At 43.3% G+C, this 26,997-nt stretch overlaps 1 protein-coding gene and 1 pseudogene across 4 annotated transcripts in view; one reads left to right on the top strand and one right to left on the bottom strand.

Annotated features, from left to right (window-relative positions):
- The window catches only part of LOC121435359 (minichromosome maintenance complex component 3 associated protein), a 49,906-nt gene that overhangs the window by 5,995 nt on the left and 16,914 nt on the right, over positions 1 to 26,997 (top strand). For 3 of the 4 annotated variants that reach the window (XM_041634632.1, XM_041634634.1, XM_041634635.1), the window contains 15 exons: positions 1,554 to 1,744; positions 4,459 to 4,598; positions 5,266 to 5,463; positions 5,751 to 6,019; positions 8,418 to 8,580; positions 11,982 to 12,142; positions 12,955 to 13,196; positions 13,512 to 13,699; positions 14,537 to 14,637; positions 15,797 to 15,928; positions 16,334 to 16,447; positions 19,304 to 19,456; positions 22,075 to 22,272; positions 24,948 to 25,016; positions 25,097 to 25,231. In XM_041634632.1, the coding sequence (XP_041490566.1) occupies positions 1,554 to 1,744; positions 4,459 to 4,598; positions 5,266 to 5,463; positions 5,751 to 6,019; positions 8,418 to 8,580; positions 11,982 to 12,142; positions 12,955 to 13,196; positions 13,512 to 13,699; positions 14,537 to 14,637; positions 15,797 to 15,928; positions 16,334 to 16,447; positions 19,304 to 19,456; positions 22,075 to 22,272; positions 24,948 to 25,016; positions 25,097 to 25,231 (2,454 nt within the window). The remainder of the gene's footprint in view (positions 1 to 1,553; positions 1,745 to 4,458; positions 4,599 to 5,265; positions 5,464 to 5,750; positions 6,020 to 8,417; positions 8,581 to 11,981; positions 12,143 to 12,954; positions 13,197 to 13,511; positions 13,700 to 14,536; positions 14,638 to 15,796; positions 15,929 to 16,333; positions 16,448 to 19,303; positions 19,457 to 22,074; positions 22,273 to 24,947; positions 25,017 to 25,096; positions 25,232 to 26,997) is intronic. The other variant, XM_041634633.1, reaches the window with a different exon arrangement.
- On the bottom strand, positions 10,700 to 11,080 carry LOC121435644 (annotated as a pseudogene).

The following is a 26,997-nucleotide window of genomic DNA, read 5'->3' as shown; positions in this document are numbered from 1 at the left end:
ACTCCTCTCTTGTCTCTCTCAGTCCCACACCCTGGCATGTAAATCCACACGGAATAACTTTCACTTTTATATGTCCAACTGAACTGGCAGTGCTGGAGTGTAGTGTATTTGTGTTTTGTTTGTTTGTTTTTGTTTTTTTTTTCGGGACAGGGTTTCTCTGTAGCCCTGGCTGTCCTGGAACTCGCTTTTTTTTTTTTTTTTTTTTTGGTTTTTCGAGACAGGGTTTCTCTGTGGCTTTGGAGCCTGTCCTGGAACTAGCTCTGTAGACCAGGCTGGTCTCGAACTCACAGAGATCCGCCTGCCTCTGCCTCCCAAGTGCTGGGATTAAAGGCGTGCGCCACCATCGCCCGGCCTCTGGAACTCACTTTGTAGATCAGACACCTCTGCCTCCCAAGTGCTGGGATTAAAGGTGTGCGCCATGGCTATTGCCTTAGTTTTCAATTGCTTATGTACATGTGTACATGTTTGTCTGTATGTATGTCTGTTCAAAACATATTCAGTGCTCAAGGTGGCTAAAGGAGGGTGTTAGATCCTCTGGAATTTAGAGTTACGAGATAATTGTTAGCCACTGTGTGTGTGCTGGGAACCAAACCTGGTCCTCTGTAAGAGCAGTGAGTACTCTTACCACTGAGGCCTCTCTCTAGCATCCACCCCCTTTTCTTTTCTCTTTCTTCCTTTTCTTTCCTCCTCCTCCTCTTTCTCTTCCTCCTCCTTCTCTTTCTCTTCCCCCTCCCACCCCCTGCCTCTCTCTTTCTGAGACATGGGGACTTATCTCTTTCAGACTAGCCTGGGTCCACTGCAAGATCTGCAAATACTCTCAACTGTTGTATCATCTTTCCGGTCCAACCCACCTCCCTTTTTGGTACAGGGTCTCACCTATACCAAACTGTCTGTATTCATTATGTAGTGGAAAATGACTTTGAAGTTCCCTTATCTCCTGCTTCCACTTACTCAGAAATGGGATTATAGGCATGCACCACTACACCCCATGTATGAGATGCCGAGGCTTGAACCTAGGACTCTGCTCTTCTAACCTGAGTTACATTTTTAATCCGTTATCTCATTTTCTTAAGTATGAAATATTTCAGAATTATTAAAAAAACCAATAAATCTAACATCTTTGTTCTCAACACTTCTGCCCTTCTCGTAGGGTCTTGTTAGTTCCTCAGCCTAACCTCAGGTGACTGGCTCAGGCAATCCTGTGTCAGTCTTCTTGAGTTGTTGAAGCAGCAGATTTATTTTTTTTATTTTAATTTAAAGTGAAAAAAAAATCTCATGATCACCTTTATTTAGGCTTTGTTTTATTTATTTTGTTTTATTGTGGGGAGGGGCGTTTGAGTGTCCTAGAACTTTTTATGAAGACCAGGCAAGCATCGAACTCAGAAATCTCCCTGAATCAGCCTCCCTAGTGCTGGGATTAAAGTCATGTGCCACTATGCCTGGCTGGCTTCTTTAATTTTGATGCTGTACTTTCTTAGCTTTAGAGGACCATAAAATCTTGATTCAGAAGTGGAAATGGTACAAGGGCCATGAATGTGTTGTTTTCTCTGTAGCTCTCCAGTGAAGAAGCCAAGCCTTCTAAAGATCCACCAGTTTGAGGTAGACCCTTTTGACTCTGGATCTGAGGGCCCTGAGGGCCTTGGTTCATGCGTGTCATCTCTTAGCATCCTGATAGGAACTGTGGCTGAGACATCTGAGGAGAAGTACCGCCTTCTGGACCAGAGAGACCGAATAATGCGGCAAGGTATAGTGCACAGAGACAAGTCCAGAGTCCCTGGTGAGGTCAAGGTTGGGAGGCATTGAGTCTTGGGAGTTCTTCTATGCCATGCCTGGTGTGACTGTGCTCTGGTCTTCCTGGAGGTGTGAGCTGTGTTTATACTAATGTGTGGTGAGTGCATGTGTTTATGTATGTTAGGAGTATGTAGAGGAACAGCTCACAGTGATTGCTGGTAGAGAGGGACATTGTCTGAAAGGCAGAAGTGGAGGTGATGCTCTGCTTCAGGCATTGTTTCTCTTTGGAATGGTAAACTGAATGCATTACTTTTAAACTGATAAATTAACATTACAATTATGTAGTACCCCAAATGGAAACCCATATTTTCAATTTTTTTCTTTTTTTTAAAACTCTTTTCTCTTTTTTTTTGGTTTTTCGAGATAGGGTTTCTCGAAACTAGCTCTATAGACCAGGCTGGTCTCGAACTCACAGAGATCCGCCTACCTCTGCCTCCCGAGTGCTGGGATTAAAGGCGTGCGCCACCATCGCCCGGCCTTCTTTTCTCTTTTTAAAAGTTTTTTTTTTGTTTTTGTTTTTGTTTTTTATTTCATGTGCATTAGTGTTAGGCTTGCATGTCTGTCTGCATGAGGGTGTCAGATCCCCTGAAACTGGAATTATAGACAGTTGTGAGCTGCCATGTGGGTGCTGGGAATTGGACCTCGGGTCCTCTGGAAAAGCAGCCACTGATCTTAACCTCTAAACCTCTACCCCCTACAATTTTTTCCCCTTAATTTTCAGCTGTTTGATTCTTTTTTTCACAGCTATATAGCCCATGTTGGCCTAGAGCTTAAAATTTTCCTCTTTCAGCCTCCTGGGTGCTGGGATTACACATATCTATCTCACCTGGCATTTTTTTTTTTTAAAAAGCTGAGAATAATTGTAATTATAACAGAACTCTCTTACGATGGTAATAAAAACTGCTGTCGTAATCAATGCTTTTTACATTTCTCATGCATTTGTGTCTTAGTTAGCATTGCTGTTGCTGTGGTGAAACACCATGGCCAGAAAGCGCGTTGGGAGGAAGGGTTTGTCTTACACTCACTGTTCATCACTGAAGGAGGTCAGGACAGGAACTCAGACAGGGCAGGTGCCTGGAAGCCGGAGCTGATGCAGAGGCCATGGAGGATGCTGCTTACTGCTCTGCTCATCATGGCTTGTTCAGTCTGCTTTCTTGTATAGCCCAGGACCACCTGCCCAGGGATGGCACCACCCACAATGGGCTGGACCCTCCCCATCAATCACTAATTAAGAAGATGTCCTACAGTCTTATCCTGTGGAGGCATTTGTCTTCTGTTCGTTTTCGAGATAGTCTCTGTGTAACAGCCCTAGCTGTCCTGGCATTAGCTCTGTAGACCAGGCTGGCCTTGAATTCACCTGCCTCTGCCCCTGAATGCTGGGATTAAAGGCTATTTTAAAAGTGTAACCAAAATGTGTATGTGTTGTGTTGTCAAGTTTCCTTTCAAACCTTGCATTCTGTGAGTAAAAATAATGGTATTCTTAACTCAGGTAGGCACCCAGCTAACTTAGATTATGTAATTTTGAGTGCTGAGACAGAATCTTAGAATACTGATATATTTTGAGAATTTATATTTAACATTTTATTTTAAATTTTTAAGTTGTATGTATTTATTTATTTTGAAATATAGTCTCACTATGTAGCCCCTGGTAGCCTCAAACTCACAGAGATCTTTCTGCCTTTGCCTCCCAAATGCTGGGATTAGAGGTGTGTGCCACTGGTGTCCAACCCACAAATTTATTCTTTGATTAAATTCCTGTTTTGCTACTGAGATCCTGATAAGAATTACAGAATGCTGGCAGCGCACATTTCTTTAAGCAGAAGTGATGGCATTCTTCATCTGTTTTTTTTTTTTTTTTTTTTTTTTTAAATATTTATTTGTTATATATACAATATTCTGTCTGTGTGTATGCCTGAAGGCCAGAAGTGGGCGCCAGATGGTTGTGAGCCACCATGTGGTTGCTGGGAATTGAACTCAGGACCTTTGGAAGAGCAGGCAATGCTCTTAACCACTGAGCCATCTCTCCAGCCCATTCTTCATCTGTTTGTAAGATTTTTTCAATTTGTTTTTATTTTATGTATATGAGTGTTTTGCATACCTGTATAGATAGCTGTGTATCACTTGTCTGCATCATGCCCAAGAACACCAGATCCCCTTGAACCGGAGTTATAGATGGTTGTGAGCTGCCATGTGAGTGCTGGGAATTAAGCCTGGGTCCTCTAGAGGAGCAGGAAGTGCTCTTAATAGCTAAGCCATTTCTCCAGTCCCTGTCTTCCATCTTAAGCTTGTAATGAAAGTGTCTGATTATTGGAGAGAGGTATAGCCTTGGCTAGGAGCCTTTGTGAGCCTAGATGGCTGTTGCCTGGCAGGATAATCCACAGTTTCTTTTCCGTAGCTCAAAGTTGAAGAAACATTTCTTTTGTGAGTATGACTTTTGGGCAGGGTCGAGGGGAGACAGTGCACAGATGAGATAGGGTCTCACCGTATAACCTAGACTAGCCTGAACTTCATGTGACCCAGGCTGGCCTCAGCCTCCTGAGTGCTGGGATTATAGGCAGTGTTTTTGTTTGTTTGTTTTCTTTTTTCCTTTTATGGAGCTACACTTTGTGAATTCTTAGTACCCCTGTGGTGCGTACACCATCATCTTTGTGTATTGGTTTCCTTTAGCTCGGGTGAAGAGGACTGATCTGGACAAAGCAAGGGCATTTGTTGGGACGTGCCCTGACATGTGTCCTGAGAAGGAGCGCTACTTGCGGGAGACCCGGAGCCAGCTGAGCGTGTTCGAAGTGGTTCCAGGGACTGACCAGGTAGATCCCTGTCTGTCCTAATGAGCTGCTATTTTTTCCCCACTGTTTTAAAAAATGCATTTATTTACTTTGTGTGTGTGTGTGTGTATAAGTGTGTGCATATGTGCCACAATGTATGTATGTAAGAGGATAGCCTAGAGGAGCTGGTTTTCTCCTTCACTCTGGGTTCTGAAGATTGAACTCAGGTTATCAGTATCAAGTGTCCTTAACCCATGCTGAGCTATCTTGCTTGGCCTTTTTTTTTTTTTTTTTTTTTTGACAGATACCCTCTGTATGGTCTTAGTTGTCCTGGAACTCTCTCTGTGACCAGGCTTCCAAGTGCTGGGATTGAAGGCATGCACCACCACACAGAGGCACAGCTTTTGTTTTTAATTTTGATCTTAATATGTTTTCTGTTGCTTGAAGCCCCTTTACCTGTTACCACTATGCTTTGGGGTGAGCAGATGGGTCTTTCCTTACCTGCCTGCTCCTGTGATACCCTGTTCTATTTGCCTGAATCAAGTTTCTTAATTTATTTGTCCTTAAAATTTGTCACCTTTAACAGAACATTTTCATTGAGAAACTGTGTTCCCAAGCACTGATCTCATGAGGGTGTGTATGTGATTTCCTCCTGCATTTTAAGGTTCAAAGACCTGCATGAAGCAGTTTGTCTCTACCCCTTGCCCAGGTAGACCATGCAGCAGCCGTGAAGGAGTACAGCCGGTCCTCTGCAGATCAGGAGGAGCCCCTGCCACATGAGCTGAGGCCCTCAGCAGTTCTCAGCAGGACCATGGACTACCTGGTGACCCAGATCATGGACCAAAAGGAAGGCAGCCTTCGGGACTGGTACGACTTCGTGTGGAACCGCACACGGGGTATACGGAAGGTATCAGCTCCCTCCAATCACATGACTAGGAAATGCATGTATAGTCACAAATTGAACTTTCGTTTCTTTTACGCAAATATTTTATATGAAATAGAAATGATTTTATTTGAGCCATTATAAAACTATTTGATTGTGTTTCATTGGGTTAGTTTCAAGTTGAAATGTAATTCAACTCATAAGCATAATTTTTAAAAAGGTTGACTTTTCATGGATTGTGTATATATGTGGTGTAGGTGTGAGTGAGGAATGCATGTGTGCATATGTAATCCTCTCTAATGTGTGAACAGGACATCACACAGCAGCACCTCTGCGATCCCCTGACGGTGTCTCTGATTGAGAAATGTACCCGATTCCATATCCACTGTGCCCACTTCATGTGCGAGGAGCCCATGTCCTCCTTTGATGCCAAGATCAACAATGAGAATATGACCAAGTGTCTACAGAGTCTGAAGGAGATGTACCAGGACCTGAGGAACAAAGGTGTTTTCTGTACCAGCGAGGCAGAGTTCCAGGGCTACAATGTCCTGCTCAATCTCAACAAAGGAGACATTTTGAGGTGTGTTTTCAGATTCAGAAGTTAGGCTTTGATGTATAGAAAGCCCATGGTGTCGCTGCCAAACTGAGCCAGGAATAAACAAGTGTGAGCATGTCCTGAGACCAGCAAGCTGTGTATAATCCCTTCATGTTCGTTCCTGAGAGGGATCTTTTCAATGGCATAGGTAGGAAATGAGGACATGTAAGGTAGGAAGTCCCATGAGTGTGCTAATTCAGCTTCAGAGTGTGTGCTTGGTGGCATATAGTAGAAAGAAAAGTTAGATCCGAGTGGATAAGTTACTGGGTGAGAGAATTTGAAATCTTGGTTTGATATTTCAGTAGACCTTTAAATAAGAAAGAGATACAGCACATTTGCCTGACCCACATTTGGTAAACTAAACTCAGTGGTAGCCATTGCCTCTTTTTGTTTGTAAAAAAGCCCTTATTTGCCGGGCGGTGGTGGCGCACGCCTTTAATCCCAGCACTCGGGAGGCAGAGGCAGGCGGATCTCTGTGAGTTCGAGACCAGCCTGGTCTACAAGAGCTAGTGCCAGGACAGGCTCCAAAGCCACAGAGAAACCCTGTCTCGAAAAACCAAAAAAAAAAAAAAAAAGCCCTTATTTATATTGAAATTAGTTGTTTTGTATTCCTTCTCTCCCTTCCTCCTCCTTCCTTTCCCCTTTCCATCTCTCTCTCTCTCTCTCTCTCTCTCTCTCTCTAACTCTTCCTTTCTTTGATATAATCTCATTGTGAGATGTGACCCAAGTTGACCTCAAATTTGAGGTTTCTTGCCTCTGCCTTCTGAAAGCTGAGATTATAGGTTATAGCTGTGTTTAGCTGATTTTTGTTGTTAATATTTTCTCCAAGACCTATTGTTGTAAGTCTATATGTATGATTGATTTAAGCTTTACAGCAGACAAACAGGTTATAAAAATTGTCTGATAGACCCGGGTGGTGGTGGTGCACGCCTTTAATCCCAGTAGTACTTGGGAGGCAGAGACAGATGGATCTTTGTGATTTTGAGACCAGCCTGGTCTACAGGAACTAGTTCCAGGACAAGCTCCAAAGCTACAGAGAAACCCTGTCTTGAAAAACCAACCAACCAACCAACCAAACAAACAAACAAAAAATTGGCTGGTGTCTCTTCATATATGACAATCATTTGTACCCATTTTGAATAAAGCAGTTAAAAAAAATGGGGAGCCTGGTCTTGAGACAGGGTTTCTCTGTGTAGCAGTCCTACCTGTCCTGGAACCCGCTATGTAGTTCGGGCTAGCTTCAAACTCACAGAGATCCTCCTGCATCTGCCTCCTAGGATTAAGGGCGTGTAGATCACCATGCCTGGCTAAATACATTTCTTTTATTAATGTTACTTTGTTTGTATCTATGTTTATGAGGGTTTTGCCTGCTTGTATGTCTATGTACCATGTAGTCTGGCACCCAAGGAAGCCAGAGAATGTCATTAGAACTCCTAGAACTGGAGTTATTGACAGTTCTTAGCTGTCACATGGGTGCTGGGAATTGAACACTGGGGTAGCAAGTGCCGTCAACAGCTATCCATCTCTCCAGTTCCTAGTTTTATTTTATTTTTGTTCTTTTGGGGGGTGCGTGGTGAGACAGATTCTTACTCTGTAGCCCTGGCTGGCCTGGAACTTGCTTTGTAGACCATGATGGTCTTGAACTCACAGAGATCTGCCTTCCTCTACCCCTTAAGAGTGGGGATAAATGGCATGTGCCACCATAACCCACTCGCTATTTTCACTTATTTTTCAGTTTTTTGAGACAGGGTTTCTTTGTGTTGTACTCTGTAGGCCAGATTGGCCTCAAACTCAGATCTGCCTCCCAGGTGCTGGGTTTAAAGATGCTTGCTACCGTGCTCAGCTCTTTATCATTTTTTTAAGACTTTATTTATTACTATTTTTAATTGTGTATAGTGTGTGTCTGTGTAGGCATATGCACATGAATGCAGGCTCCTGTAAAGGACAGAAGAGGGTGTCGAATATCCTGGAGCTGAAGTTACAGGCAGTTGTGAACTACCTCACATAGGTGCTAGGAACCGAATTTGGGTTCTTTGCAAAAATAGCAAGTGCTTTTAACCTCTGAGCCATCTCTCCAGCCCCACAGTTTATTATCTTTTCAAAGAAAAGCTTTTAAAACCACACCTGTAATTCTATGGGAGTTCAAGGTCATCTTTGGCTCCATAGTGAATTTGAAGCCTCTGGGATGCATAAGTTTCTATCTCAAAGAATAAAATAAAATAAAAAAGGAAGAAGACCCGTGTGTGTCAGCTAAGTGTGAGACTTGGCAGCTGATTATGGAGCTTAGATTTCAGTGGTGGCTTGGTGGCTGTCACCATTATTGCTGAGATCTAGTTATATCGGACTGACTTAAATCAACGCTAACGGTTTTGGCTCCTTACAGAGAAGTGCAGCAGTTCCACCCTGATGTTAGGAACTCCCCCGAGGTCAACTTTGCTGTCCAGGCTTTTGCTGCATTGAACAGTAATAATTTCGTGAGATTCTTCAAACTGGTCCAGTCTGCTTCTTACCTGAATGCGTGCCTGCTACACTGTTACTTTAACCAGGTGGGTAGAAGCACCACTAGCAGCATAGGAACAAAAGCAGTAACTTGAAGTGTCGAACTGCTTCTCTGCCCCATACTATTCCAAATGGGCAGCCGTCAGTCGGCTCTCGTAGCCTGTCACAGCTCAGCAAGGTGTTTCTGGTTTAACCTTGGATGATGGGCTGTCATGGGTCTCTACCAGGAGAGAGCATGCAGTGGGAAGAGTTCTGCAGCTCACAGAAACCTTTGGGATGGCAGGTTGAGTTCAACACAGTTGCCTTTCATGAAAACAAACCCTAAACCACAAATACTACAAAGTGCTTAACTTCGAAATTCTTAGTATTGATAAAAATTTTGAGTGGACAGCCAGAGTAACATAGAAAGACTCCGGAAAAAACAAACTAGCCAACTGTTTTGAGAATGAGGCTGATGATGCTTAAATACCTCTTTTTCCACTCTGCCCTGTGCGTGCTTGGTCTTGAGACGTCAAAGGCATTCAGAAGACCTTTATTTATTTATTTTAAATAAAGGGATTTAAAATTCTTGGTCTTAGTTCTAGTTGGTTGTTAGCTTCAGCATTTTTAATTGGCTTGCAGATTTCAGCTGGGCATGGGGTGATTCTGCTTGGCCTCTGCAGATAGGAGAGGGGGCTATCTGGAGCGGACACACATACACTCCTAGATATAAGGACAACCTGCTTAGTCTAGATAATGTTTTTTGTATATTTGTTTTCAGGGGTTACCACTGGTATTAGATAATCAATTGGTGTGCTCTTCCTTGAGGTAGACCTTCTTTTCTTTTCTTTCTTTCTTTTTTCTTTTTTTTCTTATTTGTTTATTTATTTATTTACTATGTGTGTGATGTTCTGCTGGTATGTACAGGCCAGAAGAGGGCACCAGCTCTAACTACAGATGGTTATGAGCCACCATGTTGTTGCTGGGAATTGAACTCAGGACCTCTGGAAGAGCATCCAGTGTTCCTAACCTCTGAGTCATCTCTCCAGCCCGAGGAAGAATATTTCTTCCCACTCTCAGCATTCTTTACATGTTGGAAGTTTTTTAAAATTTATTTTCCATACCAATCCCAGTTCCCCCTTCCTCCTCTTCTCCCACTCCCCCACCTCCCAATTCACTCCTCAGAGAGGGTAAGGCCTCCCCTGGGATGTCATTAGTTGTCGGTAGTTCTTTGTATAGAGTTGAGGCCTCCTTGGCTTTCTCCTGTCCACATTAGTGTATCTGTTGTTGTCCCTGTTGAGCTCATGTTTAAACAGTCATGTCCGTAAGCCTTCATGGATGTAGCTTCTGATATCTGTAGTTGACACAATCTCATGACAGACTCCCCATTCCTTTGGCTTCTTTTGAGAACTCTCTGTTCATGTCTCAGGCCTATTTTTTTAACGAGTTGATTTTTTTGTTTGTTTTGTTATGTTTTTGATTCTTTGTGTATTCTGAATATTAATCCTCTGTCAGATGTACAATTGGCAAAGATTTTTTTCCCATTCCGTAGGCTTCCTCTCCACCCTATTGCGTGTTTCTTTAACTGTACAAAAGTTTAGTTTCCTGAAGTCCCAGCTCTCAGTTGTTGGCCTTAACTCTTGGGCAGATGGAGTCCTACTCAGAAAGTCCTTTCCTACACCTCTTATCATGTAGGTGCTGCCTATGTCTATTCTAGTAGTTTCTGTGGTTTAAGGGCTCACATTTAGGTCTTTGATCCGAGTTACTTTTTTTGTGCAAAGTGATAGGTACAGATCTAATTTCTTCCTCTTGCACACGGACATCAGTTTTCCTAGCCCTGTTTGTTGAAGATGCTTTCCTTTCTCCAGGGCGAGTTGACATCTTTGTTAAACATGCACTTGACTTTGTTCCACTGTCTACACGTCTGCTCTCTCTCTACAGCTCTAGCAAAGACTTTTTGACCAGTTTGCTTGCTGTTGTTAGACTTGCCTGTCACCAATTCTGGAACAAATGAAAATGTTACTAATAACCTTCCTTTTAGGGAAGTTTGTGCATTTTGTCCAGTGGAACTTGCAGTTACTATTTTTTTTTTTAATTTTTTGATGTTTTTACGGTTTGTCTTCTCCTTAGGCATTTGCACCATTCTTGCAGAAGCTCTGCTCCTTTTGCTGTTATCCAATCTCCAGGTCACTGTTTGGCAGCGCCACCTCTGACCCTCCTCATTCTGCTCTTAAGTTTTTTTCCCTGTTTTCTGGAGGCCTCTTTCTTCTTACGAGGCCATGTCTCCCAAGTCTGTCAAGTCTGTGTGTAAGCTTAGTCTTTTTGCTATAATCCAGAGAATCACAACTCAAGCCAAAGTCAGTTGTCTTTCTACTGCCCAGTTGTTTTAAATCCCAATGCAGTGGTGACATCTGGTGTTGTTTTGTCCACTTTGACTAGCTTTTCTTGAAATTTTGTCTTTGATATGGATGCTTTCCCAGTGTGAAGGGCGTCAGTGACAATTTGTTTTATCTGAAGCAGATGGTTAGTCATGTACTTGCTGGTCCACATAGTTACTGTGTCATTCATGATGTGGTCCTCAAGCAGCTAAGGAGGCAGAGAGTAGTTTTTACTGTTTAATTGAATAGTAATGTTACTATAATGTTAGCTGCTATAGGCCATTTTAAATAAGAAAACAGGGTTTCTCTGTGTATCCCTGGCTGTTCTGGAACTCACCCTGTAGTCTAGGCTGGCCTAAAACTTATAGCGATTCATCTGCCTCTGCCTCCCAAGTGGTGGTATTAAAGGTGTGTGCTACTGTAGACGGAGCCTGCTCTTTAGCTTCTGGCTGCCCAGGCCTGAATAGTCACACAGAAACTATATTAATTATAACACTGTTTGGCCTGTTAGCTCAGGCTTCTTATTAGTTAACACTTGCATCTTAAATTAACCTGTTTCTTTTGATCTATGTATCACCACGAGCCTGTGGCCTACCAGTAATTTCTGGCTCTTTCTCCTTTGGCAGCTACATGGCGTCTCTCTCTCTATTTCTTCCAGGTTGGCTTTATCCTGCCTTGCCATAGGCCAAAGGAACTTTATTCATTAACCAATAAGAGCAACACATATACAGAAGGACATCCCACATTATGCCACCACCACCTGGCTCTTCTGCCTGGCTCTCTTCCTAATGCTCAGAGTGCATGGGAACAAAACCAACACAGTTCCCATTTCAACATTACTGACAATAGAAAAGAGGCCAGAGCTAAAGATGGTGAATACATAAAGTACATTTCATGGTAATTGTGTACAACAGGGAAGAAAGGCAGTCTGACGGAATATGAGCACTGAGAGAGAGATCAGGGTGAGCTCTTCCTAGATAGGGAAGTAGGGACTGAGCTGTAGCAGGAGCTCATGATTGTGTGGCTGGCTGGCCATGCTCGTCCTTTAACTGTGTTTCCCGCTGAGCTTGCATCCACGCGGCTTCTTTCAGATCCGTAAGGACGCCCTCCGAGCACTCAATGTTGCATACACTGTGAGCACACAACGCTCTACTGTCTTCCCCCTGGATGGTGTCGTACGCATGCTGTTATTCAGAGATTGTGAAGAAGCAACAGACTTCCTCAACTGCCACGGCCTCACTGTGGCTGATGGGTAAGAGCTGAGACCACACCAGTATGCTTCTCTCTCTCTGCCCCGCCCCCACAACACACAGACACCTTTTTAAAATTCTGATAAAGGGCTACTTATTGGGCCTCTGAGAAGGCTGTTTTGTGTATTGCTTCCCTACTGTGAACCTAGGGAATAGTATCAGGGCACACACAGGTCAAGACCAAAGTTCGTTTTTTTGCTTTTGTTTCATTTTGAGATAGGGTATGTAGCCCTGGCTGGCCTCAAACTCACAGTGGTCTGCTCCCAAGTGGTTTGATTAAAGGTGTGCTCAACCAGGGATTTGAGAATAAAACGAACCAGACATCATTGCTTTTCATCAGCAACCAGAGAACCTAAAGATAAAAAGGATTTTTCTGCTGTGTTCTTTGAAGATTGCCTTTGTTCACCCCTGTTTGACCCCTGCACACATGGTAGCAGAGCTGGGAGTCCAGTAGGCCGTGTCAAGTACTCTGTAACTGTAGTCAGGGCTTGGAGGCTATTGATGGCACTGTTTCCCAGATGATGGCACCGTTACACTTGACATTCTGTTTGTTTCCTTGGCCCAATGCAGTTCCTCCTCAGGGAAGTACTGTGACTTTAAATGAGTGGGCTGCAGCTCTGAAAGAGGAGCACAGTGGTTTGTGTCATTCCACGCACGGCTGACAATGCCCCGGGTCCTGTGATTCCTCAAGACTGGAAGCTTTCTCCTCATATCTGTCCAGTCTTGCTCTAATCAGGGATCCAGTAGTTGGGTTTGAGGAGGCATAGTGGTCTTTTCCCCCTGACTTCTCTCTGTGGGCTCTCTGTGTTTGTAGCTGTGTTGAGCTTAATCGGTCGGCATTCATGGAACCAGAGGGATTATCCAAGGCCAGGAAGTCAGTGTTTATTGCCCGGAAGCTGACTGTGTCTGTTGGAGAAGTCGTGAATGGAGGGCCACTGCCCCCTGTACCTCGCCACACGCCTGTGTGCAGCTTTAACTCCCAGAATAAGTACGTTGGGGAGAGCCTGGCAACAGAGCTGCCCATCAGCGCTCAGAGATCTGGTGCCGATGCAGCTGGTGAGTGAAGCTGTAGGGCTTTCCCTCTTGAAGCCTCCCTCTCACAGAAGATTCTGTCTGGGTCTGCAGGTCTGGCTCTTGGCCAGATGCTTGGATAACTCTCACTTTGCCTGGATTTGGAATTTTGAAGCCCTTGTTAGTGCTTGTGATACCCTGATGCAGTTTCCACACAAAGCAAATATTATCTTATGCCTATACCCGAAGGATGGTTGTCAAGAGGGCGTTCCACTCCATAGGGTTTGGATAGCTCTGGGCCTTTCGTAGAGATTGTAGCTATGTGATTCTGGTGACAAGCACCTGTGTGTTTCTTTCTAGGTGGTGGGCGAGGAGAGGAGCATGAGGCAGAGGTGGATGTGCCCCCACTGGCTCTCCTCCCACAGCCGCCTCCTGCACCCTCATCCACACCAGTGATTCATGTGGCACCACTGGCCCCTGGTCTTTTCCAGTCCTCCATACAGCCCGAGCTGCTGCCTCCAAAGCCTTCTCCTCTGTACTCTGACTCGGTAGGCATCTTCATGAAATCTATAAACATTTTATGTGAGGGGACTGTGTTGCCTGGTTTCATTGGATAGGAACCAGAGTTGGGAAAGTGAAGAAGAGGGCCTATCCAGGTCCTAGTCTCAGGTGATAGATGTAAGTCTTCAGGGTAGCTGCAGAGATCCCATCTTTTTAAAAAGATTTATTTATTTATTATGTATACAGTGTTCTGGGCACCAGATCTCATTATAGATGAGTGTGAGCCATCATGCGGTTGCTGGGAATTGAACTCAGGACCCCAGAAGAGCAGTCAGTGCTCTTAACCTCTGAGCCATCTCTCCAGCCCCAGAGACCTCATCTTTATGGCAGTCAGGAGTACGCTTGAGTGGCTCCTGCCCTTGTATTAATCTGAATTCACACGTCTGTTCTGACTGTTCAGTATTCGCTCCTGGGTGACACCAGTGGATGGACAGACCAGGGCCTGTGGGGTCACAGCACTGCTTTGTGCCTGTAGACAGCGGGTGGCTTTGGTTTTGAGCAGAACTTCTCTGTTACATAAGTGAGGAACTTGGTTGTGAATCACTGGCCCTTCTGGAGGATCAGGGAATCTTGAGCGACAGCCTAAAAGTCACAGAAATTGAGGATTTTGATGTGAGCAAGAAATGATGTATAAAGGTGCTGTTGGGGGCTACCTCCAGGGCAGTCATAGCAGACTTGCCCCAGCCCTTCGGGAAGGCACCTTTTGTTGTTCTTGTTGTTCTGCGGTCTTCCTGACTGTGCAGACTAAGGCCGCGTGCTTTACCAGGAAAACCTTGATGAGTATCCACTGAGAAGTATTCAACCCTGTACTGGTCTCTCCGTAGGACCTGGTGCAGGTGGTGGATGAGCTCATCCAGGAGACTCTTCAAGTGGACTGTGAAGAAGTCAGCACGGCTGGGGCAGCCTATGTAGCCGCAGCTCTTGGGTGAGCGACACCTGACATGCCAGCTTTTCTTGCTCAGCTGTTATTTGCTCTCTGGGGACAATCATGTCCTTATAAGCTGTTCTCATTCATCAGCAAGACCCAGTTCTATGTGGTTATGATCCACAGTGCCAATTTCAAGGGCTTTGCACTTCTCTCTCTGAGGCCTAAATGTTTCCTCTGTTTTCTAGATGGATGTAGTTTTCTCCTGTTCCTGTCCTTTAGTTCTTTCTTTTTTTTTTCTTGATTATTTTTTCAAGGCAGAAAAAATAGACCAGGCTGGCCTCGAACTCACAAAGATCCTCCTGCCTCTGCCTCCTGAGACTGGGATTAAAGGTGTGCGCTGCTGCCGCCCAGCTCTCACCTTTATTTCTTGTTAGCACGTGATTGCCATTTGTGGTTGCTTTTTAAAAATGTTTTGAAATGTATTTATTTACCTGTCATTTATTTATTTACTTGTTTATTTTAAATTTTATGTGTTTGAGTGTTTTGCCTGCATGTATGTGTGAATATATCATGCATGTCTGGTACCTGCAGAGGCCAGAAGAAGACATCAGCTCCCCTGGAACTGGAGTTACAGATGATTGTGAGGTGTCATGTGCGTGCTGAGTATCAAATTCAGATCCTCTGGAAGAATAACTAGTGCTCTTAGCTGCTGAGCCATTTCTCTTCCCCTAACCTTAATTTTTTTTGGGGGGGGGTTGCTTTTGAGACAGGGTCTCACTACGCAGGCTAGGCTAGCCTCCAACTCAGCCTACTTCAGCCTCCCTAGTGCTGGAACTAAAGGTGTGCTCCACCATCCCCAGCCCGTAGTCTTGAGTTCTGGCTCTGATTTCCTTAGTCTCTTGACCACTAGGGTTGCAGGTGTGAACCACCACATCCAGTGTAGTGGTTCTTCTTCCTCCTCCCTTTCTTTGTGACAGGAAGTGCTATCTCACTATAAGTTTGACTCTGTGCTCTCATGACTGATGGCTTTGGTCCTTATTTTTTATGTTCTGTGCTCATTTATGCACATACTTTATTGGCAAGCCATCCTGCAGCCTGTGATTGGTTTTCATGTATTGAACTCTCTCTGCATTTCACAAGCAAATCTCACCTGGAAAGAGTGAATGGTGGTTTATACTTTTGCTGAGTTTGATGCCATCTGTTTCGTTTTGTGAAGTGTTTCTAATGCTGCCGTGGAGGATCTGATAACAGCTGAAACCACAGGCATCTTGAGGCATGTTGCTGCTGAAGAAGTATCCATGGAAAGGCAGAGGAGAGAGGAAGAAAAGCGGCTGGCTGAAGAGGAAAGGTGGGTATTTCCTGTTCCTGTAGCTGGGCACAGAGGTCGGTTTGTACCAGCCCTGACCTCTGATACCCCTTTTGCTGTTCATTGTGTTGCCATCTGACCCCTGTTGGGCTGTTCAACATCCTCATGATTTGACGAAGAGAAAGGGTTGTGTGTGTGTGTGTGTGGGGGGGTATGTGTTGTGTGTTGGGAGGTGGACGGCATATATATGTAAATGCAGGTTCTGTGGATGCTAGAAGAAGGTGTCAGGTCTCTGGAGCTCTAGTTACAGGCAGTTGCTTGTGGGTGCTGGGACATGAACTCAGGTCCTCTGCAAGAGCACTGTGCACTCTTAACAACTGAGCCATCTCTCCAGCCCTCATTTATTTTTATTCATAAGTATTCCCTTTTCTTTTCTTCTGCCCATAGGTTGAAGCAAGAGAGAGAACTGGTGTTGACTCAGCTGAGCGAGGGCCTGGCTGCAGAGCTGACAGAACTCATGGTGACAGAGTGTGTGCGGGAAACCTGCTCCCAGGAATTAAAGTGAGTGGAGCGCTGGGGCCCTGAGTGCCACAAGTGTGGGAGGAGGCAGGAGGCGCGATGGCCAAGTCAGTTATAGTGTGTGCATAGCAGGGTTATTCTTTGTAGACCAGACTGGCCTTCGCCTCAGACATGCAGAGCTCCACCTGTCTGGCCTGCCAAATGCTGGCATTAGAGGCATGCACTGCCATGCCCCCTGAGAAACTTGCCTTTTAGATAGCCAGATGTAATATCCTTTCTAATAGGGAGCTCTGCTTCATTCTCCTTATGGACCCTGCATGAGGAGGCATGTGTTGTGTCTGTGAGCAGGTTTACTAGCTGAATCCTTTCTATACCGGCCCATATGCCATTGTTTTTCAAGTAAGAGAACCTTTCTACTTGTATGTGTTAGATTTCCTGAGACTTTTCACCTAAGAGCTTTCTTCATTTTACTGTTGAGCTTCAGGAAAGAAAGGGTGCCGGTTGTGAAGGAAGATCTGTCTGTCTGTTCTTGTGCTTGTTTCCCCGAGATAGCATGAAGTGGTGGACCACAGTGTACATGCAGCTCCCAGTGGATGGAAGCCCACCCAGACAGTGGATGGTTCTTCCTGTTTCTGTTAGTTGGGATCCTCTTTCTCTAGTTAATGTAAGGAAGAGATTTCACAGAATGATGGCAAGTTGTCCGTTCTTTGAGGCAGAGTCACACTTAGCAGCCTAGACTAGCCTAGCTGCACTGTGTAGCTCCTGTTGGCTGTGAACATGATATTCTTCTACATCAGCCTCCCTGTACTAGTATGTTGGGTTGTTCTGTTTGTTTTTGTTTTTGTTTTGAGACAGTATGTCTCAAAATACTGTGTAGTTCTGGCTGGCCTGCAACTCACTTTGTAGACCAGGGTAGCCTCAAACTCAGACAAAATCACCTGTCTCTACCTCCTAAGTGCCACCATGCCCAGCTAGTGAATTCGTTTTTAATCCCAGGAAGAAATGTTAGGACACAGATAAAAACCCAGGGCTTGATGACACATGAGGGAAGTGTTCGCAGTTTCAGCTGTCTTAAGAGTTTGGCTTAGTCCTGAGCTGTCTCTAGTTACTGGAAATGAACCTTCTCTAAACTGAACTTATGTCAATTTTGTCACTAATATATTTCATAGTTTTTTGCCGCCTGCTTGATAGAATTTTGTCATTTAAAAATTTCTTTTGGGGGCCAGAGAGATGTCTCAGTGATTTGAATGCTTGCTGTTCTCCCAGAGGACCCATGTCTAGTTCCCAGTAACTATACCAGGTGCTCCAGTCACTCATAGCTCCAGCTCCAGCGCTCTGGCGCCCTTTTCTGGCCTCTGCAGGTACCCACACACATGGGGCGTACATACATGCAGCACTTCCTGTTGTTTTCTTTTTGTCTGGGAACAGTGGTACATGCCTGTTATCCCAGCATGTGTGAGACTGCGGTAGGAGAATCATAGGTCTGAGGCCAGCTTAGGTGACAAAGCAAATTCTAGGTCACCTGGGGTTAACAAGGAGACTTTAACTTTGAAAAATAGAGAAGTCTTGAGAGTGATGTATCAGAGGGAAAGCCTTCCTAGTAGCCACTAGTGTTTGGCAGGTGTGTGAGATCCATCTAATTGCAGACACCTTATATTGCTGATGAGACTTTGGGTTGTCTCAGGGGTCATTTCAGATTAAAATTTAAAGGTACTTGTTGCCAAGCTTGATGATCTGAATTCAATCTCCACAACCACATAGTGGAATAAGAAAACCGACTTTCAAAAGTTGTCCTGAAACCTCCACATGAACCCATGGTACACTGGAATCCCCTTCCCCACTGAATTAAATAGAGCATGTGTGTAGGCTTGGAGTGTAGGCTCTTCTTTGTTACTAACACTAGTTTAACTGCTGGGTCCAAGTGGTGCTCTCACCTCAGGTTCCCGGGTATTAGGAACATGTGTATAGGCTACCATACCTTGGTGGGGTAAAAGTTTGTTTCTGGATTGTTACACTGGCTTACTTGAACTTGATCCAGCACCCAGTAAGATATTTTTCTCTTTCAGGTATCTACTTATAAGTAAAAATAAAAGTCTTAAATTTTCTCTTAGAGTGGAGATGTTAATTATATTTCCATATGAAAATGGACTCTATTTAATCCCAGCACTTGGGAGGCAGAGGCAGGCGGATCTCTGTGAGTTCGAGACCAGCCTGGTCTATAAGAGCTAGTTCCAGGACAGGCTTCAAAACCACAGAGAAACCCTGTCTCGAAAAAACAAAAAAAAAAACAAAAAAAAACAAACAAACAAAAAAAAAAGAAAATGGACTCTAGCTCTTTTGGGATCGGCACAGCAGTCAAAATGAGGGTCTTGCCCATGCTCGGCAGATGTTGTTCTAGTTTGGTTTGTGCTGCTGTGATAAATCCCATGAGTGAAAGCAGCTTGGGCAGGAAAGGGTTTATTAGGCATCCAGTGCAACCTCACAGTTCGTTATTCAAGGAAGTCAGGACAGGAACTCAAGGCAGGCACCTAGAGGCAGGAACTGAAGCAGAAGCCATGGAGCATTGCTACTTATTGGCTTGTCTCTCCTTACTTGATCAGCCTACTTTCTTATACATGTCCTGCATGTCCCAGCCAAATGGCACCAACTCTGTCTGACTGGGCTGTCATACCAATCATTAATCAAGGAAATGCCCTACACACTTGCCTATAGGTAATCTGATGGAGGCATTTTCTCAACTGAGGTTTCTCTTACTGTATAACTCTGTGTCAAGCTGACACAAAACTAACCAGGAGAGATGCTTTACCACATTCCCAGCCCAGACTCAAGTTTAAAGCGAGTCTTTAGGTGACGGTAGCCGTTGGTTAGCAGCTTCTGTTCTATTGCTCTGTACTCTAGGAGTGCAGTCGAGACAGACCAGAAGGTCCGCATGGCCCGCTGTTGTGAAGCTGTCTGTGCACACCTGCTGGATTTGTTTCTTGCTGAGGAAATTTTCCAGACTGCAAAAGAGACACTCCAGGAACTTCAGTGCTTCTGCAAGTATCTACAACGGTGAGTCCTCTGTTCTGTCAGGAATTGTCCACCCACATGGAAGTCCTTTATCAGTTCAGTGTCTGTGAGCCATCAGTTCCACTAGCCAGCGATGACGGCTCAGAGCATATTCTGTAAAAATGTATCTGACATCTTGAAATTTGCAGGCAAATGGATGGAGCTAGAAAACATCATTTTGAGTGAGGTAACCCTGACCCAGAAAGACAATTATTATATGTACTCACTTATAAGTGGTTTTTAAACATAAAGAAAACCAGCCTACAAATCACAATCCCAGAGAACCTACACAACAATGAGGACTCTAAGAGAGACATACATAGATCTAATCTACACGAGAAGTAGAAAAAAACTAGATCTCCTGAGTAAATTGGGAGCATGAGAAAGAACCTTGGGAGAGGCTTGAAGGGGAGGGGAGAAGCAGGGAGGAGTTCAGAGAAAAATGAACAGTTGTGCCTTACCTATCTGTACAGAATACAGTTTCTGTGTAGCTAAAGAACCTAATTAGTCTGACTATAAGTATGACAAACATGAATGACTTGACCTATAATGCTTAATGCCTACATAACTTAAAGACTAAGACTTCATATCAGAATATTAAACAGTCTTTAAACAACTGTGCGGTAAATGAGGACAATGACCTCACAATGTAAACAATGTATAAGTATCTTGATTAGAGGTGGAAATATATAATGCAATGTGATAAATATATCCTAAAATTGTATCAATATATCAAATGTCTTAAACAAATGTAGAATATGCATGCATACAATCTGACAAAATAACTTTGCATAGGTATATAAATATTGTAAACAGAAATAGAATAATATTCAATATAACAAATATAATTTGAATCATTGTATAAGGATATATACCAATGTAAATTGTCCATAAGTAATAACTCAAAAGTATTCACTTTATTACTCACTATTGTTATTATTATTATTATTATTATTATTATTATTATTAGTGTGAGTAAGCTCACACAAATCTACCTATTATCCCATTCAATCCCCCCCCCTTTTTTTTTAGGAGATCTCTACATAATTTCCACCCCAGCCCCCAACACTGTATGACCAATAATCAACTCCTCTCTAACCCTGAGGACAAACTTTGTTGGGAGAGGGGACATCATCTTTTAGAATTGCTTCCAGCTGTTGTGAGGGCAATATTCTTTTTATGGGATCTTGTAAAAGTAAAATGATGATTAAGTTTCAAGATTACTGTCTTGTATAGTTGCAAATAATCTCTGAGTAGTCATTAGGATTTTTCTGAACTTTTTATTTGGAAGTTCTGGCTAGAATGTTGGAAGAAGTTGCCCCATTTCAGCTAACTAAGTTGGAACCATCTTGGTTTTGGTACCCAAAACCAGTCTTAGAGTAGTGCTATCAGCATCATGACATTATATCATCCAGGTGGAGTCGTTGTGGGGCTCCAGCTTCTTCCTGGAAACTTCAAATATTACTGCAGGAAAATCTTCTGTTTATTGTGGAAAACTTAAACATTATTTATACACACATATACTTAATGAAAGATATGATAGAAACAAAAAATAGCCATGGGGAAAAGCAAAAGGTTTTCTAAACTTTTGCTTTCTTCTGTCCCATACCAGATGGCTCCTGACATGAGACAGAAACTCTGAATTTTTTTTTTAATAACATGCTTGGATTTAGAGAAGGATAGCCATTGTCCAACTCTAAAGCCTGCTTTGATTTTTAAGTGACTTTATAACTCTATAGGAATACACACACACACACACACACACACACACACAATGAAGTTTTACCCCTCAGATGACCTGCCCTCATAAGTCACAGTTTTCTTTACTTGGTGATACTTTTTGGATTGTTATTTTTTTCTCTTTAGGCATCCAAATGTCCAGGGTTCTTGACTTTTTGAAGATGAGTATTTTCCTGTAAAGACAAGAACAAAACCGTGCCCCAACCCTTATGAGGTTTCCTTACCACCTGTATGATTGTCACCTCTCAAGAGGTTTCTCTTTTTTAAACTGAATCTTTATTAATTTTGATGGTATTTATAAGCTTTTCTTCTGTGGAAACGAGTGAAACCCCTTCCCTAACGTAGCACATCTCCTGGTTTTTATTGTGAGGTCAACACATCCTTGAAATACACCAGCTGATTTAATTTAGAAGTTTTTTCTATTATCCAATGTCTCTCTGTTGTCATTCTTTTTTATTAGCGTTAAGAAAATTTAAGGCGAATAAAGCATTATGCATTTTTTGGGGGGGTATTTTTCATCCCTTTCTGTTTGTTTAACTTATCATTTACAGTTGATTTGATCTTTTTATAACTGCCTGACCTGTAGAATTGTTTGGTATACCTGTAATATGCTTTATATTATAATAAGCAAAAACATTTGCTGTTCTTGCAGAAGATCTGGATTCAGTTCCCAGCACCCATATGGTGGCTCGCAACTATCCACAGTCATGTGTAAGATGCACATACATGTACACAGGCAAAACATTCATACATGTGAAAATAAATATAAAAATTTTATGACAAAAACCCCATTTCCATATTATTATACTGGACTTTGTATTTTCCCCACAGAATGAGCCATAAACACACTGTCCAATAATGCTATGCTGATTTCTCTGAAGGTGGAGGGAAGCTGTTGCAGCCCGGAAGAAACTCCGGCGTCAGATGCGGGCCTTCCCTGCTGCACCATGCTGTGTGGACATGAATGACCGACTGCAGGCACTAGTGCCCAGTGCAGAGTGCCCCATTGCTGAGGAGAACCTGGCCAGGGGCCTCTTGGACCTGGGCCATGCGGGCAAAGTAGGCATCTCCTGTACCAGGTCAGTGCTTAGCGACATGTCCTCGGGGCTGTGTGCCTCAACTAGTTTCAGCATGCATTAGACTGATGCATTTGTGGATGAAGATGAGTGGAGCCAGAAAGTAAGGACAGATGTAGGAGTACATCTTAAGGGTTGTGTTCCCTACCACTAGGAAAAGAGGCTCAAGTTTTCCATGACCTTGAAAGGCTCAGGTTCTGTTGGTAGACTCTAACTTAGCATTAGTGATTCCTAAGTCTGCCCTAAGTTTCTGCTTCTAGAACTGCTCCCACTGTGCTCCCTTCATCTTCCACCTTCTGTATTCTGTACAACTGTCTTTTTCTTCCTGAGTGCCCCGCAGCCAGGCCCTCTGCTGTTCCTTCCAGTCTCCTTGAGCAGTTCAGTTCCTGAGGTCCAGGTTGTTCAATCATTGCCATCTTGGGCTTGGTATTTCTCTTCAGGTCCAGTTTCAATGTCATTTTTCATGGGGGCTCTCAAAGCCGTCTGCCTCTTAATGGGGAGGCCCTAGGGAGACAACATGGAGGTGCCATGGGCACTGCCTGAATGGGCTGTGTTTATTCTTCCCCTGGTCATCACAGGATGGTCTCTCTGAGCCTTTCCTCCTACGGTTTCATCTGATTCTCAGATCCCATGGTCACCTCTGTGTGCTGTGTCAATGGGGGTTATAGTTTGGCACATACTCCAAAGTCAGGGCCTTGACTGGGCTCCAGCTCAGATCCACCCGCCTCTGCCCCTCAAGTGCTAGGATTAAAGGTATGCACCACCTCTCCTGGCCTATAGGTATGTTCTGTGAAGGATAAAGCCATCACAGAGGCTCTTCTCTTCCATGAAAGCATATCTAGAATGGCATATCTAGAATGTCTTTCCTGTTGCCAGTTCACTGTGAATAGTTCAGCAGATGTTTGATGGGGTTGTATGACCTGTTGGCTTATCAAAGTCTAAATGCTCTCCCCCAGGAAACATTGACAATTAGTTTTCACTCAGAAACATTAGTAAATACTATTTATTTTTAAATTTTTCATATAGTATATTTTAGTTGTATTCTTTCCCCTCCCCTAACTCCTCCCAGTGTCCACCCACCCACCCAACTTCATGCTCTTTCTCTTTCTTAAAAATAAAATAAAAAGTAAGAATAATAAAATAAAACCCATGAAGGCTGATCTGTGTTGGTCAACTACTCTTGAGCTGTAACATGAGGGCCTGCTTTTTGGGGTTTCTGACCTGCCCAGTTCCCACAGCCAGTAAGCCCCAAAGAAAAACACACAGAGGACTATATTAATGATAAACTGATTGGGCCATTAGCTCAGGCTTCTTGTTAACTCTTATAACTTATATTAGTCCATTCTAGTATCTATTAGCCATGAGGCTTAGTACCTTTTTCGGCAGGGCAGGCCATATCTTCCTTCCTCCATGTCTGGACAGGACTGGGGGAAGAGCTTCCTTCTTCCCAGAATACTCCTGTTCTCATTGCCCCGCTTCTACTTCCTGTCTGGTTGTCCCGCCTATACTTCCTGCCTGGCTACTGGCCAATCAGTGTTTATTTAAAGCATAATTGACAGAATATAGACAATTCTCCTGCACCACTGAGCATGAGGTCTGCCCTGTGGCTGATTTACAGTGTCACTCCTTTGGGGAAAACTGATTTTCCCTTTCTTGGTAGCTATCAATTGCAAATGGCTTCTTGATCAGGAATTGAACTTTGTGCCTACTTCCACTTCTCCATGCTGCCATTTTGTCTGGCTTCAACTTGTATAGGTCCTGTGTATGCTGTCACAGTCTCTAAGAGTTTATATGTGTTATTAGTCCTAGTGTGTCTGGGGATTGCTGTTTCCTTGTTTTCCTTGTTTCATGACCTCTGGTCTCTTGGCAATTTTTCCACCTCTTGTTGTGCATAGATTCTGGAGGCTTGAGGGAGGAAATTGATGGAGATAACCCATTTAGAGCTGGGGGTTCCAGTCTCTTACTGTCTGCCTATTGTCTAGTTGTAGGTCTCTGTTAATTACCACCTAGTGCTAGAAGAAAGTGAGGACTGATTGATGGACTGTCTTTGGATATAGTAGTATGTTATTTTTTTAAAAGATTTATTTATTTATTATGTATACAGTGTTCTGTCTGTCTGTATGCTCGCTGGGCAGAAGAAGGCACCAGATCTCATTACAGATGGCTGTGAGCCACCATGTGGTTGCTGGGAATTGAACTCAGGACCTCTGGAAGAGCAGTCAGTGCTCTTAACCTCTGAGCCATCTCTCCAGCCCCCCCAACCCCCCCTTTTTTTAAAGCATATCAAATTTTTTAAATATTTATTTATTTATCATGTACACAATACTGTCTGTGTGTATGCCTGCAGGCCAGAAGAGGGCACTAGACCTTATTACACCATGTGGTTGCTGGGAATTGAACTCAGGACCTTTGGAAGAGCAGGCAATGCTCTTAACCACTGAGCTATCTCTCCAGCCCTAGTAGTATGTTATTAGGATTCATTTTATTGCTGTATTTATTTTATAGACTAATAATTGTAAGTGTTCCCCTAGGGCCCATGACCTGTGGGATCCCTTTGACCGATCAAAAAAACGTAATCCATTCATGGTACTAGGTCAAGTAAATACTACTAATTTATTTCTATGACTTGAAAATAACCTTTTGTTGTCCTGGTGTCTTTCTTCTTTTAATCTTCGTAGGTTGAGGCGGCTTAGAAACAAGACAGCTCATCAGATGAAGGTTCAGCACTTCCACCAGCAGCTGCTCAGGTCTGTCATTTTCTCACTGTGTGTGCTCTTCCTGTTTGGGACTGTACAGTGGCTCACTCACTGTGATCTGTCCCTTCCAGTAATGCAGTATGGGCACCCCTGGACCTGCCGTCCTTCGTGGCTGAGCACCTCCCTGTGAAGCGTGAGCGCATGTTTTGGAAACTGGTGCTGGTGTTGCCTGATGGAGAAGAGCAGACTCCAGAGAGTCCTGGCAGGTCAGGAGGTTTTCTACGTGGAGAAGGGCTTCTCCACTGAGAGTCACACGCAGGCAGAATTGTGGTTCTTGGTGGGACTGTCTCGTTGTGTATGGACACTAAAGCTTTATGTTTTAGTCTGTTTTGCTCATGATCTTTAGATTTTTGTCATTATTCTATATACTTGGCATTACTCCATATATAGTCTTAGTCCAAAAGCTTTAATAGTTGAGGATTAGTATCTGCTTTATTTAAGATTTTGGAAGGAATTAGTTTTTACTTTGTCTGCTATACTTTGTGTGTTTCATCTTAGGAAAAAAATGTTTGACATTTTAAGAAATTGAAAAATGTTACACTATTTTCTTTTTCTTTTTGTTTTTTGAGACAGGGTTTCTCTGTGTAGTTCTGGCTATCCTAAAACTTGCTTTATAGACCAGGCTGGATTCGCTACCATTGCCCAGCAATGATACTGTTTGTTTTCTTTCTTTCTTTCTTTCTTTCTTTCTTTCTTTCTTTCTTTCTTTCTATAAGTCCACCCTATTGTTTGTCTTATTTATTTATTAATTAAATATACAGTGGTCTGCGTGTGTGCACCAGATTTCATTACAGATGGTTGTGAGCCACCATGTGGTTGCTGGGAATTGAACTCAGGACCTTTGGAAGAGCAGGTAGTGCTTTTACCTGCTGAGCCATCTCTCCAGCCCTGTTTTCTATAATCAAATAGCTTCCAGAAATTATAATAAAGCAACTATGATGCTGATATAGATTGGCATATGCCTGTAACCCCACCCCCCACTTTGAAGGCTGGCAGAAGAGAATTACCATGAGTTTTAAGTCAGGCTAGGCTATAGAGTTAAGAGACCTTGTCTCTAAAAAACACCATGTAGAGGCTCTGGAGAGACCTCAGCTGAGATTGTGCATGCATGAGCACCTGTTTGGATGCCAGACCTCATGTAAAATTGTGGTAGCCATACTCTCGTAATCCCAGCACTGGAAAGACAATGACAGCAGTGTCCTGGGGCTCACTAGCCAGCTACCCCAGCCCATGGTGAAAACCCTGTCTCACTAGACAGTTTGGGAGGCCCTTAAGGAGTGACAATCAAGGTTGACTTCTGCCTTCCATATGTATGCATGCACAAATACATTTCAGTATGTACAAACTCACATATACAATCCCAAAACAGAACAAGCAGCCCTCCAGCTACAGAGTAAGTTACATTTATTCTAATAGAATTATTGAAATGTAGCTCATGTATTGTAAACTTTATTCACAGTGACTTTTATTCATGATACTTTACAATCATCATCTTTATCTTATTCAAGAACCTTTTTCCTCTAAACATAAACCATGTTAATTAGTAGTTTCCATTCTCCTCTGATCCCAGCTCTTCTGTTATGTTTAGGATCTGCCTAACATAGGTGTCTTATGTAAATGGTGTCATCTGTACATATAAAGTACATATCAGCACATTGTCTAGGATCTTCCATGTAAGAATGTAAGAAAATACCCCTTTTCATTTATCCGATGAGTTGATAGCCATTGCGTTTCCATTTAACTTCTCTTACGTACCTAGGAATAGAGTGGCTGGGTTATGTAACTCTGTTATAGTCTTTGAAGAACTGCCATATTTTGCACAGTAGCTCCAAGTTGTCTGAATACATTACTTTTAACCAGTTATTGTTGGTACATAGGCTACGGAAAGAGAATAAGGAAATCATGAGGTTCATTTCACAGGACAGTTGAACAATGAAAGAATTGTGACATTTTTTAAAGTAATTAAATGATG

This window comes from Microtus oregoni, unplaced genomic scaffold, assembly GCF_018167655.1.
Source record: "Microtus oregoni isolate MIOR12 unplaced genomic scaffold, Mior012 000046F_ref0000063, whole genome shotgun sequence".
Lineage (NCBI taxonomy): Eukaryota > Metazoa > Chordata > Mammalia > Rodentia > Cricetidae > Microtus > Microtus oregoni.
This window is presented reverse-complemented; position numbering and strand designations above follow the sequence as displayed.